Here is a 16,676-nt window from a genome sequence, read left to right as displayed (position 1 = left end):
GCCTTTGGATTGATGAATTTTAACAAAAACCCGACCAATCACCAAACAACGGAATAACACAGAACTCGCCAACAAACGTCGGACCCACTCCGAACACGTACAGCCGGAACCCAAATAAAATAAATCCCAATTCAATTCTTATCGGGTCCGCCTTTCCCACAAATATTATCAGATTAATTCTCTGCCGTTGATCTTAACCTTCAATCTGACAGTTGATGAAACACTTGAGCATCGCACATCGCAAATCGCAGTTCCTTAAGGCCAAGGTTCATCCACTCATGAAATATTGCGATGTGAAACTAATCGGCGATCCCCCACCGTTGATCAAAGCACACTTGATCCAACGATTAACAAAGATATCGGTTGAGGCACTTGCACGAGGATTACCTGCCTCACGGAGCCGATAAGGAATATAAATCCTTGATCTATAAATGTTTGGGTTCGGTTTTGAAATTAACGTCTGATCACTTTATGACCCGATATCCGTTGGATATAAGAGGCCATCAAATCTACAGCTTGCGGGTCTTCAACTAGCACACAGATTTAAAAATAGCTTAACCCCCGCAGTTGACTGTGACGTAAGACGTTGAATATGAGATCGACAGCTAGGAGTGAGTGCGGGGCTTCAGCCACGATCAAGAAATCTGTACTCTCCTATCCCCCGCAGTTGCTGATCACCGTTGGATCTACCAGCCAACAGACGATCCTGATTTATTTTGGGTTTTCTTCACAAATTTAACAAGTTCCGCCAAGACTTAGCGCTTCTGCCAAGTTAGTCGGTCTCTAAACTATATACTCTGGTTTCTTAAAACATATCCAGGCTCTTAACTATTCACTGTAATTACAGAGGATTCATCCTACGATCTATGAAACCAATCTCATAACAAAAGATCACGCAAAACAAGCTTTATACACAAACTCCTCTTATTCATAACAGTGTTTACGTAATGCACAGAACATCTCGCGCTCTGATCTGTTCTCTCTTCCACTTAGCTTTCGTTACACTATCTAACCTTTGTGTAACACACTCTGCCTACTCTAACACACTCAATACTGAATTACACAAAGATAAACACAATCCACACTTTGTTCATATTGATAACTATTTACAGAAGAAACAATCACACTCAACTGTTTCAATTCTCTCCTCGCTCATCCACCCTATCTTTCAAAAATGCGGATTCATGAACCCATTTAGTTCAGATCCAAAAATCTCTCATTTTTCCCTAAAGAATCTCTTTACTCCAATCTTTTCTCAAACACATGCTAATTTAAGCTTTCAAATCTCTCATATCCTATTCAAACCAGATAATCTAACTGTTTGGCCTGATCTTCACCGAGAGAGGATTAACCAGGCACTTATGCCCTTTTTTGCTCAGATTTTGACAACAAATAAAACACTCATACATTTAAATTAATAAAATTAATTAACCTCTTGTCTTCCAACCCTTTGTTAGCCATAACATGTTATCATACCATTGCATTGTTCACTAAGTCTAAATGCTCCTGCATCAACACGCTGTCGAATGACCGAATAAAGTGGACCCGGCAATACGGTATCTGTGCTTGACCACCACCAACGAATTCATCATGTTCATGCCGTGAGAAAATGCAAAAAAAAATTGTTCCACGGTGGTCTCCAAGTGCATGTCTGTCCACACTCTAACTCCATACCATAATATCCACGACTATGTTCCAAATATAATATCGACGTCTATGTTTGAAATAATGATGGTTGAAAAAAACCTTACGTGGTATTCAAAGGCCATCAACCTTTCACCGCCTAAATAACGGGTCTCCTGGTTCCATGATGGCTGCCTCACAAATAGGACTTCCAACAAATTCTCTGCGCTGCGATAAGAGCCATAGGCCCTCTTTATTAGCGAACAATGTCCACTGCGGCTGAGCGGTGTCTGGCTACCCTACAGGTTCTCCTTGGACAGGAAACCAACGCTACAACTCTTTTATGCAGACCTTACCTTAGACCTGCTTGTAAATGACATGAAAGTCAAACCTTCGGATCTTATAATTCGCTATGCTCTCAACTTTTTGAAGAGTCTTAGACCTGATGTACAGTCTGATACCAAGACGGGCAGAGAAATTCTCTGGAAAGGACAGTCGTCTCCGCTACCGAATGAAATCCATGGAAGCAGGCGTTTACCGCTACCGAATGACATTCATGGCAAAAAAAATCACCGCTCAGCGCAAGCGTTTACCGAACAAAGGTTATTGAGTATATGTTCTACGACTTCTTAGCTGTGACCTCGTATGCACTGAGGAGAGCGAGGATGCCCCAGGCTGTGCGAGTAACAGTGATCGCTTTTTCTTTTCTGCGTATATACATTCACCAGGCGGCCGAGCTTGTTTGACAAATACGGAACACCAAAACTCACACACAATAATATGTCCTACCCTTAATCTATGTACAGAAAATAAAATCTCTCCCTGGACGTAGTCAATAGGCTTTGATACCAAGAAAGAAATTCACAATAATATTTACCCTTAACTTATGTACATAAAATAAAGTCTCCATATATCTCTCTGGAAGGAGTCAACTCTATATAAACAATTTATAAGAAAGAATTGGTAAAAGGAATTCTGGAAGGAGTCAACTCTATATAAACAGTTTATATAACAAGAAAGAATTGGTAAAAAGAATTTATATAACAGGAAAGAATTGGTAAAAAGAATTTGTAGAGGGTGGATATATTACACACAAAAGTAGTTAGTATTATTTTATTATAATAGTTATATATATGTTATATAAATAGTGTTCATAAAATCTAACATATTTTAAATAAGAAAAATATTGTTAGAAAAATTTCTCAATCTTATTTATATACTGATGTAAACATTATTATCAAATAAAACACACAAAACAAAGATAAAAAGACGCTCAGCACTAACTCGAAGGCACCCAAAACACACCCAAAACAAGACTAATCATAAAAGTAAATGTGCAATAACCCTTGCAGCGTCCGAAGTTCAAAATGCTTCCAAGATACAGATCTAAAACGGGGAAGGTCTTGCAAGATGGATCCCAGGGTTATGTCGCGCTAGTATCAGAAAATCACTTGTCGCAAACTCGCAAACAGAGATGGGCGGAGCTTGGCCACAACACATCGATATCCCTTATGAATATCTTTATGTTGAGAACAGTTACGGTTCGCTGCTTCTAATTCTTCCAACTCGGTCGGTTAGAACGATTATCTTCTTATTAGTCCCTGCCATCTGGCAATGGCCAGGGACTATAGTAATCGATTTGCGATGTTATAACATTAATTCACTTGTTTGTTATTAGTCGCTGCGACTTTTAAACCAAAGTTTTCAAAGGCATATGGTTTTACTATTTTATATAAAGCAAAGTTTCCAGAGGCATATAGTTTTGCCATCTTATTTGGCCTCTTCACTAAGTGTAGAGGCAAAAACCATACATTATCTGTACTTATTTCGCAAATTTGAAAGTAATGAAAACTAATGCTATCATTAGTTTCATAGTTGAACAGATATCAAATGTTATATTGGGTCTGCATTGAACTTGCCATGTGTACAACAGCTGCCAGCTTGCCACTGCATGCACCGCCACTGCATGTACGCCTGCCTGTTTACTATGCCACCGCCTGTTTGCTAAGATCATCATAGATTATCAATGCGTGCATTCCATTATCGCGGAAATATTCTGCCCATAAACCAGAGATAACACGAAGGCAGAGTAATTCATTTTATTACAGAAGCAATCTTGGAGCTGTTACTAATGACTCAAGTACAGAATATGTAACACTCGCCTTATTCTTTGTAGGAACTGCTATATGACTTTACCTTGCTTACAGGCAGGGCCGGGACGCTTCGCTAGGACTTATGCCGGGCACCGAACTGGACAAAACTCTTTAAGGCAAATGATACAGTATAAGCATCTCCACAGATACGACCCGCTGCCGCCCTGCCTTCGCTAAACCTTCAGGTATATCTCCCGAATTATTATTTTTTTTATCTCCTTTCATATGCTCTCAGCAAGCCCATATCTCATCCGCTAGACGGCTTAGTAGAAGCAGTAAGCAGCTTATCTGCTAGACGGCTTAGTAGAAGCAGTAAGCAGCTGTGAAAGAAAGAAGTTTTAAATTTTAATATTTAATAAAATTGGGATCTACATTTAATTCCTACAGCGTTTAAATGAGTTTCCTTTTAGATTTACTTACCTATAGTTTCGCTTTCTTAAGGGGTTTCCTTTCAAGAAGCTCTGCCCGCCTGAAGGAAACAAAACAAAAAAGCTGAGGTTTACACATTCAAATATTGAAAATATATCTTACCAATGTATGTAAGCATGTTTGGCATATTACTTTCTCTCAGCAGCTTCCTCTTCGTCAACAAGCATTTTTTGGCAGCGAAGAGCCTCTGCATCCTTGTCAACAAGCCAGGCATTTACCTGCCCAGTATGGCAGCATTCAAGAGAATGAATAGATTTCTAGTAGACAGCATTAATATCAGGATTTATTTGACTTTCAAATAGATACAAGTCTCCAAAAAGTGAAGTTTCAACACAAAAGTAATTGTTATTTACTTCATGGTAGAAGTAAATCTGCAAAGTTACAAACCAAATACCAATCCAAACTTACCAGTCTCAGCTCAACCAAGAAACCCATGGAAGCAACCAGGTTCCTGAACTCAAGAATAACCTTCTTTGTTTCTGCACCAAATACAAATTTCTGCACAAATGAAGCTGTACCTGCACATAGAAATGTTTTTTCGCTTGCATCATCCAGTATGGTAAATAGATCTGCGGCTGGTAGTGGAAATCTGGAAGGTTTAGTTTGAACCACATCGTGTTAACTGAGCCATTGGCACCAAAGAAACCCCCAACTTAGCGCTCATAAATTTTAATATTTTTCCTGTGCAATTCAACCTCCTGGACTAGTGAATTTGGCCTCACTGTGGGTCACTTCAATGCTTCAGATTCTGTGATCTTATGGAGAAATTTCTACCACTGCTCTGTATCTATTATTTTTTCTCTTGTAAAACACCTCATAACCATATGCTTGCGAAAGAAAGGTGATGGCGTTATTGAATAGCAAAAATGTTTGCTAACAGATCGTTCTGAGATGCCATTGAACCAGTGGGAGCTGCGGTTTGTCTGAAGGCAACATGACATTAAGAAAACTGTATAAAAAAATTGTATAACCAACATTGAAAGTATCTCTTAGAATGTAAGTGAAGGAAAAGCCACAAGTGGCAACCATGCAATGCAACCTTTATGGTGGTGTTTGTCTTACTTTTCCGGAAAAAACGTGTCAATCAATATCATCTTCCCCGAAATTTAAGAAACTGCATTAACTTTTTGATAAACTAAAAAAAAGTCTATCATAAATTAAATTGAACTTATGGCAACAACCCAATGTTATGATTGCACTACTCCTCTCGTGCACTCCAGCTTAAATCAATTAAGCAAATCAATTAAGCATAGCGACGTGTTAACTCCCTTAACTAAGATACAAGGAAATGGGTAACATTTGTCAAATATTTTAAATTGTTCACACTCCTCTCATCCAAAATTCGTTCCAAATTTTAACCCACAAGTTAATAAAAACTGAATTTCATACGAAGTTAGTTAATAAAAACTGAACTTCATACGAAGTTAATAATGTATACCGCATACATTAAAACTGTAAATATACATATTTGGGAGAATTTTCAAGTTAAAAATGAGAGCTGAGACAGCTTCCTCGACAAGCATTTTTTGGCCTCTGCATCCTTGTCAACAAGCCAGGCATTTACCTGCCCAGTATGGCAGCATTCAAGAGAGTGAATAGATTTCTAGTAGACAGCATTAATATCAGGATTTATTTGACTTTCAAATAGATACAAGTCTCCAAAATGTGAAGTTTCAACACAAAAGTAATTGTTATTTACTTTATGGTAGAAGTAAATCTGCAAAGTTACAAACCAAATACCAATCCAAACTTACCCAATCTCAGCTCAACCAAGAAACCCATCGAAGCAACCAGGTTCCGGAACTCAAGAATAACCTTCTTTGTTTCTGCACCAAATGCAAATTTCTGCACAAATGAAGCTGTACCTGCACATAGAAATGTTTTTTTAGCTTGTATCATCCAGTATGGTAAATAGATCTGCGGCTGGTAGTGGAAATCTGGAATGTTTAGTGTGAACCACATCCTGTTAACTGACCCATTGGCACCAAAGGAACCCCCAACTTAGCGCTCATAAATTTTAATATTTTTCCTGTGCAATTCAACCTCCTGGACTAGTGAATTTGGCCTCACTGTGGGTCACTTCAATGCTTCAGATTCTGTGATCTTATGGAGAAATTTCTACGACCGCTCTGTATTTATTATTCTTTTTCTTGTAAAACACCTCATAATGCTTGCAAAGGACAGGCGATGGCGTTATTGAATAGCAAAAATGTTTGCTAACAGATCGTTGTGAGATGCGGTCCCACTGCGGTTTGTCTGAAGACAACATGACATTAAGAAAATTGTATAACCAACATTGAAAGTATCTCTTAGAATGTGAGTAAGTAAAGGAAAAACCACAAGTGGAAACCATGCAATGCAACGGTTATAGTGGTGTTTGTCTTACTTTTCTGGAAAAAAACGTGTCAATCAATATCATCTTCCCAGAAATTTAAGAACTGTATTAACTTTTTAATAAACTTAAAAAAAAGTCTATCATAAATTAAATTGAACTTATCGCAACAACCCAATGTTATGATTGACTACTCCTCTCGTGCACTCTAGCTTAAATCAATTAAGCATATTGACGTGTTAACTCCCTTAACTAAGATACAAGGAAATGGGCGCCTTTGGCTTCAATCGTGTTTGAAGAAAAAACTCGAGCAGAACAACTCCACAACTAGTACAGCTGCGCAGTCATCGGTGTCCATCCACCTGGTTGTAGACGCCGCCAAATTTAAAGTGATGGTGTGGGGAGAACTGAGATCGAATATGGTGCACGCTCTTGTTTACAGCTCCGCTACAGGCGAATGGACTGTACGACGGTGTCCAGATGTCAGCTATGGATTATTCAGCCGACCATTCCACTCCACTACAGATGGCGACACAATTTTCTACACGTCCAAAGATGGGTCTATGCTGGCGACTTATAACACAGAGAGCGGCACCTTTGCTGCTCAACAAAGATTTTGGCTATTGCGGCAGTGGCGATTAGGCATGGTAATGGAACCCGCGCAGAACATTATGCTGCTGGTTCACAAGAGCCGACTATATCTGTTAGGTATCATCATCCTTTAACAGCTCAGATCTTTGTCTTTTGGCTCTCCAGAATACATCAAATGCTTCACTGCAGAAAATCATATTCTTGTAAAATATTTTCTGATTCACTGCTCCACATGTAAAATCTTTGCAAACAGTTTTCACGCGTTCTGTGCAAAAGTGTTCAATGCAGGGACTTGCTGCCTCGCAGCTTCCCTTGTTGTTCTTATAAATACACAAAACCATCGGTCAAGCATGAACTCGGATGGTCATCTACAGGGACTTCACTAGAGGTAAAAAAAAATGCCATCGGCGCAGGCGGAAACAGAGGGGATCGCCCGGGCGTGGTGCGCTTTGGTGAACACCACGTTGTACCCTAACCCTAGCGACGAGTTCCCGAAGAGAGCTACAAACTGGTAGGTCACGTCGTTGTCGAGCCTCTTCTTGATGAAGCTATAAATAATCGTTGTAATGCAGCCCGTATGGGAGATATGGCGCAGCCCGTAGGAGACAAGGTTGTGCACAGGTAGGAGCACTGACACTCGCGGAGACACATAATGAAAACCCACTAAGAGCTAGAAGCACGGGCCATGATGTAACAGAGGAGGCGATCTGATTTGATCTATACGTGATCTGTAATAAGCACGTGAGAGACCCACGCAGATTTGCGACCAACGGAACGGTCTGCAGAAATCTGCCTATAACTTTTGAGACGGTAAATGACTTTGGATTTAATAGAAAGTCGTTTTATATCTCTTTTCTAAGCATAGATTTCACAGGGAATAGATTTATTAAAATGGGAAAATGTGTAGTGGTAGTATAGATTTCACGAGGAATAGATCTATAAAAGGGAAAAAATGGTAGTAGTAGGAGTTTGATATTAAAAAAAATTAACTTGAGCAACATTTTACTGATAAAATAGGGGAAAATAGAAAAAATAGAAAATATGAATTAATTATAAAAGAAATAAGTTAACTTGATGACAACATTTTATTAATAACAATTGTTATTTTAATATTAAATTGTTATTTTAATATTTTTAAATAGTTCAAGAGAAAGCACAAAACAATAAACACATAAACCCTAAAATTAAAAAAATCAGACATTGAACATTAAGGCTAACCATATTAAAATAATAATGTTTATTCATACTTTTATCATGATATTGATATTATTGATACTTTATAATATTAACATGAAAATAATTTATAAAATAATTGTATTTTATAAATTATTTTGTACTTTGCTCTTTGGTTTGTGATTTTTTAATTTTCTTTTATAGTTTTTAAAGAAAATAATTTATAGGTGATTTTTAATATAATTTTATTCGTTTAGTTTAATTTTAGATATAATTTTTTTAAATAAAAGTTATTTATTTTTTTATTTTTTAAATTTGACCAATGTATATATTAAATTAAAAAAAAATAGTCTACATAATATTAGAATTTATAATAATTTTTTGTTCATAATTATAATTTCAAAGTTATTTAAAATAGTTATTTATTAAAAAAAATAAAAGTTATTAAATACAAAAGTAGAGCATTACGATTAAGAAATTGGTTGGTTGACGAGTTGTTTATTAATTAAAAATATTTTCTCATTAATTAGTTAAATTTTGTAGTTTATTTTTTCAAGCAAAGCTTTAAATATGTTAAGAATGACTTTTATGTTGAGATATTTAACCTTTGTATGTGTCTTATAGGTACTTATAATAGGAAAATGCTTTAAATGAAATATATGAATTAAGATAATACCCCACAAAATAATATAGGCTTTTATTAAATTATCTAAAAAAAATTATACTTTTTTTTTTTGTAAGCTCCGGTAGTACTCATTCTATTTCTGAAAATTTTTAACAAAAGATACATCGTTCAAACCATAGATGCCCGCCCTCAAGGGGAAACCGGGTAAACCCATCTATAATTTTTCAATCCAGCCCAAAAGTAATAGGCTCTCCGTCTAACCAAAGTAGCCAGCACAGCATAACTGTTTTGAAATTTACAGTAAACCCTATTCAGAACTATGTTATTATATCTACTATTCATTTAAAACGCTATAAACAAAATCGGGACCATCAGTAGTCAAACTAAACATATCTGTCTTCATGCATTTGCCGTGTCCACCGGGCGGTCGTCTCCTTGCGCGGGGTGCTCCACACCATCTTCCTGAACCGGGTCTTGACGCTCGCCCTTCAGTAGGCAGAGTATCTCGTCCAGTTTCTCCTCTTGCTGTGACTGGGTTCTGCGAATATGGGTTAGCTCCCTGCTCATCTCTGGTTTTTTCTGGAGCAGATCCGCCATTTCTTTGGCTACCTGTTCCAGGGCCTTCGCCATCAGGCCTTTCATAACCCAATACATATGGAGGGATTGTTTAAACAGGGTCCTGCGCCCACGAGTATGTCCCGGGTCATGGAGGATTGAAGCCCACTCCTCCATTTCGTCTGCTGATTGTTCTTGGATGGCCTCCTCCTCCAAAAATTGCATAATTTTGCGAATATCGGGGTCTGCATTGTTCTGAAACGCCCTTTCTGCCGTTCGTATCTGGTGCATGACAGTCCTTTTCTGCTTTGTTTGTCGCTGTTGCCGTCTGCCCGAGTTTTCGCCAACCTCAAACTCGGTCTTTCCGCAGTCTCCCTCCTCCTTCCTCGTTCTGCTTTGTCCGCTGCTCGGTGGTCGACCCCTCTTCCGGAGCCCCGAGCGTTTTTCCTCAGAAACTGGCTGCCTGGGCGGTTTCATCTCCGTTTGGGGCGTACTGCCCTGATAACTCCTCCTTTGTGTTTCCTTGGGTCTTTTTCCAGAGCCGCCTTCGTCATCTCCGTCTGAGTCATCCTCTGTATCCCAAATTGTGATTGGGGGATCCCGATTTAGGAGGCCTTTGCCCCTTCCTTGCTCCCGTTCTTCCTCAATTTCCTTCCGCTCCCTTGCTTCACGGCCTCTCGGACGGGGCTCCATCTCTCTTACAGCTTCGCCGCTCCTTCTTCTCATAATACTTCCTTTCTTCGACTGCCTCCGATGGAGACTCTGCAGACAATTCCGAATTATCCCGTAAAGGTGGTTGTTTCCCTGACTCCCGTTCTCTATAATTTGCCTGTTTCTATTGTGGTGAATATATAATGGTGTCCAGATTTGGGTTCTCAGCCTCGCCCTATCTGGATCCCGTACTCCACTATCGCCAAACGTTCCATCTATACTCATATTTGCTTCTCTGTGTCCGGGCACCTCGTTAATTTCTCCGTTCATCCAATGCGTCTTAATGACCGCATCGACTGCGAATTCCTTGGTACTCATCCCCTCTGCCGCCACTGTACCTTCTTTCACATCGTGCTTCATCATTGTGTGTATTGGTATGCCATTTAGCACCTGATGTAATCGAGCTTTGGTCATGGTTCGATCATAACTTTGCCAATTGGTCCTATCTTGCATTAATTGAAGTGTGTTCCCCGATAACACCGTCACCTTCAGCAATCGAACTTCGGCTGTAGTTCGATCGTGTCTCTGCCGTTTACTGATGTCCTTCATTAATCTGAGTGTAATCCCCGATGGCGCTATCATGATCGGCCTTAATGAGCGTGTTTAGATCTTTCCATTCCCTGTTAGCCGCCGAATTCCTCCATTGGCTATCAATCTTGCTCTGTTGTCCTTTGCTGCCCCAGTTGGCCAGCCAGTCGGCGGGTTGATTACCATTTCTTCGGACATGCTTGAAGATGCAGTAATCTATTCTTTTGATCATACCCTCTATCTCCTGAATGATACCTGCTGTGCGCCAGCTCTTAGTCACCTTGTCCCATCCTTTGCCATTCCTGAGCTTCTTGACCATTTCAATGGCAATTTGGGAATCCCCCGAAATTTCTAAGTTAGAGTACCCATTTCTGATAGCTATTCTCAGTCCAGTGTGGAGCGCCCAGAATTCTGCCTCATTGTTAGTCATATTGCCTCCCCAGTCGGCATATATCCATCTTACTTGTTTGCTACTGTCACGGAATATACCCCCAAACCCTGCATCTCCAGGATTACCCTTAGAGGCCCCATCGAAATTTAGCTTGACGAATTGATCCCTGGGATAAGTGAACTTGTCTGGGCTTTTAGTCTGCATGTTCTGCCCTTTTCTGAATTGGTGTTGCACCATTTCCAATTTCAGATTTAGTCTGCGTAAAATTTCCTGTTCTTCTAAATCTGCTTTCCAATCTTCATCCTGCCATCTCTCTACTAGAATGGTTTCTCGTAGAGCCTCTGTCACCTGGTCCCAAATTTTCTCCGGCTCTTTATTAATGCTTTTAAAGATTCTAGCATTACGTTCCTTCCATACCAGCCATATTACAAAACCTGAAGCAAGATTCCAAGCTCTCTGTATGACTCTGCATTTGAATGTTTCCTCTTTCCAATGAAGAACCAGTTCGTTGAAATCGCTAATCTCCACCCCATGTTTATTAAAGGTATGTTTGACGCAAGACCATAGATGTTTGATAAACGGGCATTGAATCATGATATGATCTCTACTTTCTTCTTGTTTGTTACACAGGTAGCAGCGCGACGGTCCCGAGAATCCCCATTTCCGGATGCAGTCCCAAGTAAGAATTTTATTTTTCAAAGCGATCCAAGCAAAAATGGTTACTTTGGGCCACCAGTTTAGGTCCCAAATTTTCCTCCATCCCTGATGTCCGTCATTGATATTGAGGGGATTTGCGAGATAGTAGGCTTCCTTTACTGAGAAAAGTCCTTTCATGGTGTTACCCCAGCGTAGTATATCTTTTCCTTCCCTTACCCTGATTTTCCGTGAATCCATTTCCTTTTTGAAAGCTATCTGTAGGTCTGGATTGAGGCTTTGATCCCACTCTGTGGGATCCTGCCATGATCTCCAACAGTCATTCATGGTGACAGGTTTCCAATAATCCTTGACACTTGATCTATTCCCCTCAATACTATCCCTAATTGATTGAAGGCTCTGTATATTTGTCAATCTTTCCCTTTGCTGCCATTTGTCATCCCAGAAGTGAGCCTCATTGCCTCCTCTGATTTCCCAGAAAGCATGTTGCTTAACAATGTCTCTATTCTGGCTGGCCAGCTCCCACACCGCAGATCCGCGAGGCATTTCCTCTTGCCTTAGAATATCTAACTGAGAGTCTGACATTCTATATTTTGTTCTCCATATTGATTTCCAGAGGTCGTTTCCCCCTTGTACCCACCTCCACCAGAGTTTAGCTCCCAGGGTTTGATTAAGCAGTTCTGGGTCTTTTAATCCCAATCCACCTTTCTCTTTTCTCTCTGTAATTTGATTCCAGGCCACCAGGGCCCATTTCCTTTTTTCCTCCGTCCCTCGCCAAATGAAATTTCTGATGATTTCTCTTATCTTCCCATAAACTCCTTTCGGGGCCGCCATTATTGATAGGGGGTAAATAGGTATAGCCTGTAATACTGATTTAGCTAAAACAATTCTGCCCGCAATATTCAGGACCCTGAAAGCCCAGCTCGAGACTTTTTTCCTCATTCTGTCTAAGATTCCTTGCCAGTTTTTCAATCTTTTTGTCGTGAAGTCTAACATGTTCCCCAAATACTTGGTAGGGAGTTCACCCTTTTTGAAGCCAAGAATTCTGATGAGATGAGTCTTCACTTGATCCACCGTGTTGAAGATAAAAACACATGATTTCTCCCTGTTAATTTCTAGTCCCGATGCTTCAGCAAACAGGTCAAGGATTTTCTTCAGATGTCTGACTTCCCTAACAGTTGGCTCCCCAAAGAGCATTATATCGTCAACAAATTGTTGATGCGTGAGGGGGAGTCTGTCTCCCCATAAGCGAAGGCCTTTTAATATGTTGGCTACTTTTTCCTTAGTAATATACCTTCCTAGACCCTCTGCTGCCACAATGAACAGGAAAGGAGACAGTGGATCCCCTTGACGAATACCTCTGGAGGCATTAAACGTATTCGATGGGTTTCCATTGACTAAAATTGAAAAGTTTGGAGACGAGATGAGATCATGGATCCAAGTAATCCATCTCTTGTGGAAGCCGAAGCATGCAAGCACTCTCTCAAGATATCTCCAGTTGAGCCTATCATAGGCTTTGGATAAATCAAGCTTAATCATCATTCCTTTCCGTTTTTTATCTTTGAGGGAGTGGATGACTTCTTGAGAGACAACTAAACCATCCAAGATCTGTCTCCCCTCCACAAAACCAGTTTGCTCCGCCGATATTAAGCTCCCTAGCAAGGGTTTTAATCGTCTGGCAATAAGAGAAGTTATGATCTTATATATTACATTGCAGAGAGCTATTGGTCTAAAGCCATTAGCATCCTCCATGTTTTCACCCTTAGGAATTAGAGTAAAGAAGGTTGAGTTAAGAGCTGGCCATACCTTCTGTTGCACCCTTGATTCTTCTACCAACTCTAGTATTTCCTTCCCAAGAAAATGCCAGCCAGCTTGGTAAAAATCGACTGTAAAGCCGTCCGGGCCTGGCGCTGTACCTTTCCGCATTGATTTCACTGTCTCCTCCAGTTCCTCCAAGGTAACCATTCTCATTAAGGCTTTGTTCTGATCCTCCGTAACTAGTCTGGGAATAGCAGTGCAGATTTCCTGTATAGCTCTCTCTCTATCTACTTGGGGTTCGGAGAGAATTCCTCTATGATGCTCGACTAAAGTTTGCTCGATTTCCTTTTGTTCTACAACCCTTGTACCATTATTCCTTTTAATGGAGAGAATTCTATTCCCCTGTCTGTGCTTAACCATTGCCTGATGAAAAAACTTCGTGTTTCTTTCCCCTTCGCGCAGCCACTTAACTCTAGATTTCTGCCTCCATAGGATTTCCTCTTGTTTTCTTCTTTCCTCCATTTTGCCCAGTAGAGCCCCTTCTGTGGCGATGCTTTCCTCAGTCCTGCCTTCCACAATTATTTTCTGTTGGATATCCTCCATTTCCTTTTCCAATTTTTGCTTGTCTTCTATGATATTGCCAAATTCGTCTTTGTTCCACTTCTTAATCTTTATCTTCAAGTCTTTCAGCTTTAGATGAAACGTGTGCATCCTTCCTCTACCCTGCACTCGGCTTTGGTTCCACCATTCCTCTGCCTTTTTGATGAAGTTCGGATCCCTTAACCAGAATGCTTCGAAACGAAACGGTCTCTTACCCTGGATCTTTTTAATGTCCACTTCCAATTGGATTGGCCAGTGATCTGAGCCCAAAGAGGGGATGATCTTGGCTTCGACAAAGATATCCCTGTTCAGGATATCTTCAGATATTAAAAATCTATCTAGTTTTGTAGCAATTTGATTCTTACCTCCTCTTCGGTTATTCCATGTATAGATTCCATTGATGGTTTTCATGTCCACTACTCGTAGATCTTCTATCAGTTCATTGAACTTATTCATGAATTGATCCAGCCTTCGGACTCCCCCTTTTTTCTCGTCCAGGGATCGGATGAGATTAAAATCTCCTCCAATGATCCAAGGTTGTCCAGAAAAATGTTGTCGGGTCGCTTTTAGACTGTTGATAAAGTTTTCTTTTTCAGCAGGGTTTGTGGGTCCATATACCCCTGTGACGGCTACAGTTTCCTTGGTCCCCACTATCCTTCCCATCCCGGTTAAGATTCCATGCATGCTAGTCCATTTTTCCAGAAGTACCTCATTTGGGTTCCACAATATTGCTAATCCTCCAGCCGCGCCTATGGCATCCTGTCCCATGACTTTGTAATTCAATCTATTTCTCTCAATTATTTCTTCTAACTGGTTTGCCTCAATTTTAGTCTCCTGCAGTATTATAATGCTGGGTTTTTCTTTTTTGAGTTTATCTCTCAAATATCTTTGCTTCCCCTTACTGTGTAGGCCCCTAATATTCCAACTAACAACAATCATTTAAAACTTTTGGAGGGCGGGGAAAAATACCTCTGACAGAGGTATCACTTTACCAGAGTTGATCAGTGTTTCACCCACTGACTGTATAGTTTCATTTAGCGTTCTCCGGCCTCTTTTCCTGCTGCTTTTTCCCAAATTTCCCATTTCCTGTATTTCTTTCTGCTGTTCCCCAGCCTCTGCAATTTGTTCCTCCATGTTTTCCTCCTTCCGTTCCTTGTATTTCTGGAAGGCCTCTTTGAATAACTGTTTTTGTTTCTCCGGTATAAATCTGCTATCTAAATACTTCCACTCCTGTAGCAGTCTCTTCATTAACTTTTCCTCTTCAGCCTCATTTTCCATTTGGTTTTCAACTTCCATGTGCGACTCCATTGTTTCCTCTGTCTCTTTTTCCTCTGTTTGTTCCTTGTTTGGTTTGTATGTACTTTCTGTTTTCTCTTTCTCTTCTCGGGCAACCTCCATTGGCGAGTTCTCTGGCTCTTCATCGTCATTCAGATTTACTTCGAACCCTTCCGCATTATCTTGCAATACCTGGAACTTATTTTGGCTTTTGATAGTGCTGGGGGTTTCTTGCGTTTTGGGTTTCAGGTTTTCCTTATTTGGTCGCTTCTTTCTAAAGACTTGTTGAAAGCCTTCCTCTCTATCTGCTGCTCTATCTTTTCCTGGCCTCTCTCCTTCCTCTTTGTTCAATGGACAGTTCCTAAATAAGTGGCCATATTCATGACATTTCCGGCAACGGAAGGGGATGTGTTCATAGTCGAGCGCTTGCGTCCAGACTTCATCATGGTATTCCAGGTCAATATTTTCCGGGAGAGGTTCAGCTAAGTTCATGAAGACACAAATTCTAGCAAAGGCATTGTACTTCCCTCTTCTTGTGGCCTCTACAGTCTTCACGAAACTACCTATTGAGTTTCCAATACCTTCCAAGATTTCCGGGTCCCAGAACTCATCCGGTAACCCAAACAGCCTAACCCATACCGGAGCATCCATTAACTTTTCTTTTTCAGGGTTATACCGCTCCTCCCAGTGTTTCATAAACAGACCAGCATTATTCAGGAAGTACGGCCCTTCCTCAAAAATTCTGTTCTTATCTTCCAGATTCGTGAATACGGCCGTAAAGAAACCCTTCGCTCCTAGTTTCAGATCTATATGGCCTCGGGGTTTCCATCGCAGTTCTATCCATCTGTTCAGCTCCTTTTCTGAAGGCCAGTAGCCAATAAATTTGCAGATTAATGCATGGTCCTTCATATAGCTATTGTATTCCTCCAGTTTATTAAAGGGTATGATATACCTAGGTTTTTTCTGAGCTCGAGGAAGGCATTTACCTTTCATCCTCTTTTGCCAGATATTGCCCATTACCGGGGCTATGTTTTCCTTGTTTCCATTGAGGTTTCCTTCTGCACTGGTTTCACCCATCACTACATTTCTGAAGGAGGGGTTTGCACCCCCCCCCCAGTCTCGTCCATCCCGATCAGTATTTATCAGCTAGATTTAAAACGTGGTTTTCTAAAGAAATACCTGGGTTAAGAGTCGTTGTGGACAGAAAGGCCGAAACCCTGTCTACGGCTTCCGTCCCTCGTCACAGGGGCCGATCCCTGACACCGTCGACTCTGTCAG

The 16,676-nt window shown here is 40.4% G+C and overlaps 1 protein-coding gene and 1 long non-coding RNA gene across 2 annotated transcripts; both read right to left on the bottom strand.

Moving 5' to 3' along the window:
* Positions 1 to 4,195: 4,195 nt before the first annotated feature.
* Positions 4,196 to 5,264, bottom strand: LOC149182544 (uncharacterized). The gene is made up of 3 exons (XR_016257629.1): positions 4,614 to 5,264; positions 4,338 to 4,423; positions 4,196 to 4,245 (listed from the first exon to the last, which is right to left on the bottom strand). It is a non-coding gene; the product is annotated as an uncharacterized LOC149182544 (long non-coding RNA).
* A 5,460-nt stretch (positions 5,265 to 10,724) lies between these two features.
* Positions 10,725 to 16,475, bottom strand: LOC149182543 (uncharacterized). The gene is made up of 2 exons (XM_089414591.1): positions 15,093 to 16,475; positions 10,725 to 14,957 (listed from the first exon to the last, which is right to left on the bottom strand). The coding sequence occupies exons 1-2, from the start codon at positions 16,473 to 16,475 to the stop codon at positions 10,725 to 10,727; spliced, it is 5,616 nt and encodes a 1,871-aa protein (XP_089270717.1).
* Positions 16,476 to 16,676: the final 201 nt, after the last annotated feature.

This window comes from Pinus tabuliformis, chromosome 3_2 (assembly GCF_031772625.1).
Source record: "Pinus tabuliformis cultivar Carrire ecotype Pingquan chromosome 3_2, CPIR1, whole genome shotgun sequence".
In the NCBI taxonomy this organism is placed as follows: Eukaryota; Viridiplantae; Streptophyta; class Pinopsida; order Pinales; family Pinaceae; genus Pinus; species Pinus tabuliformis.
This window is presented reverse-complemented; position numbering and strand designations above follow the sequence as displayed.

Excerpts from the sequence above, each read along its gene's own strand:
- LOC149182543 (XM_089414591.1), bottom strand. The coding sequence starts at position 16,475 with ATGGGTGAAACCAGTGCAGAAGGAAACCTCAATGGAAACAAGGAAAAC. Across the intron at positions 14,958-15,092 it reads AAGTGATACCTCTGTCAGAG|GAGACTAAAATTGAGGCAAA; the intron begins GTATTTTTCCCC and ends ATAATACTGCAG.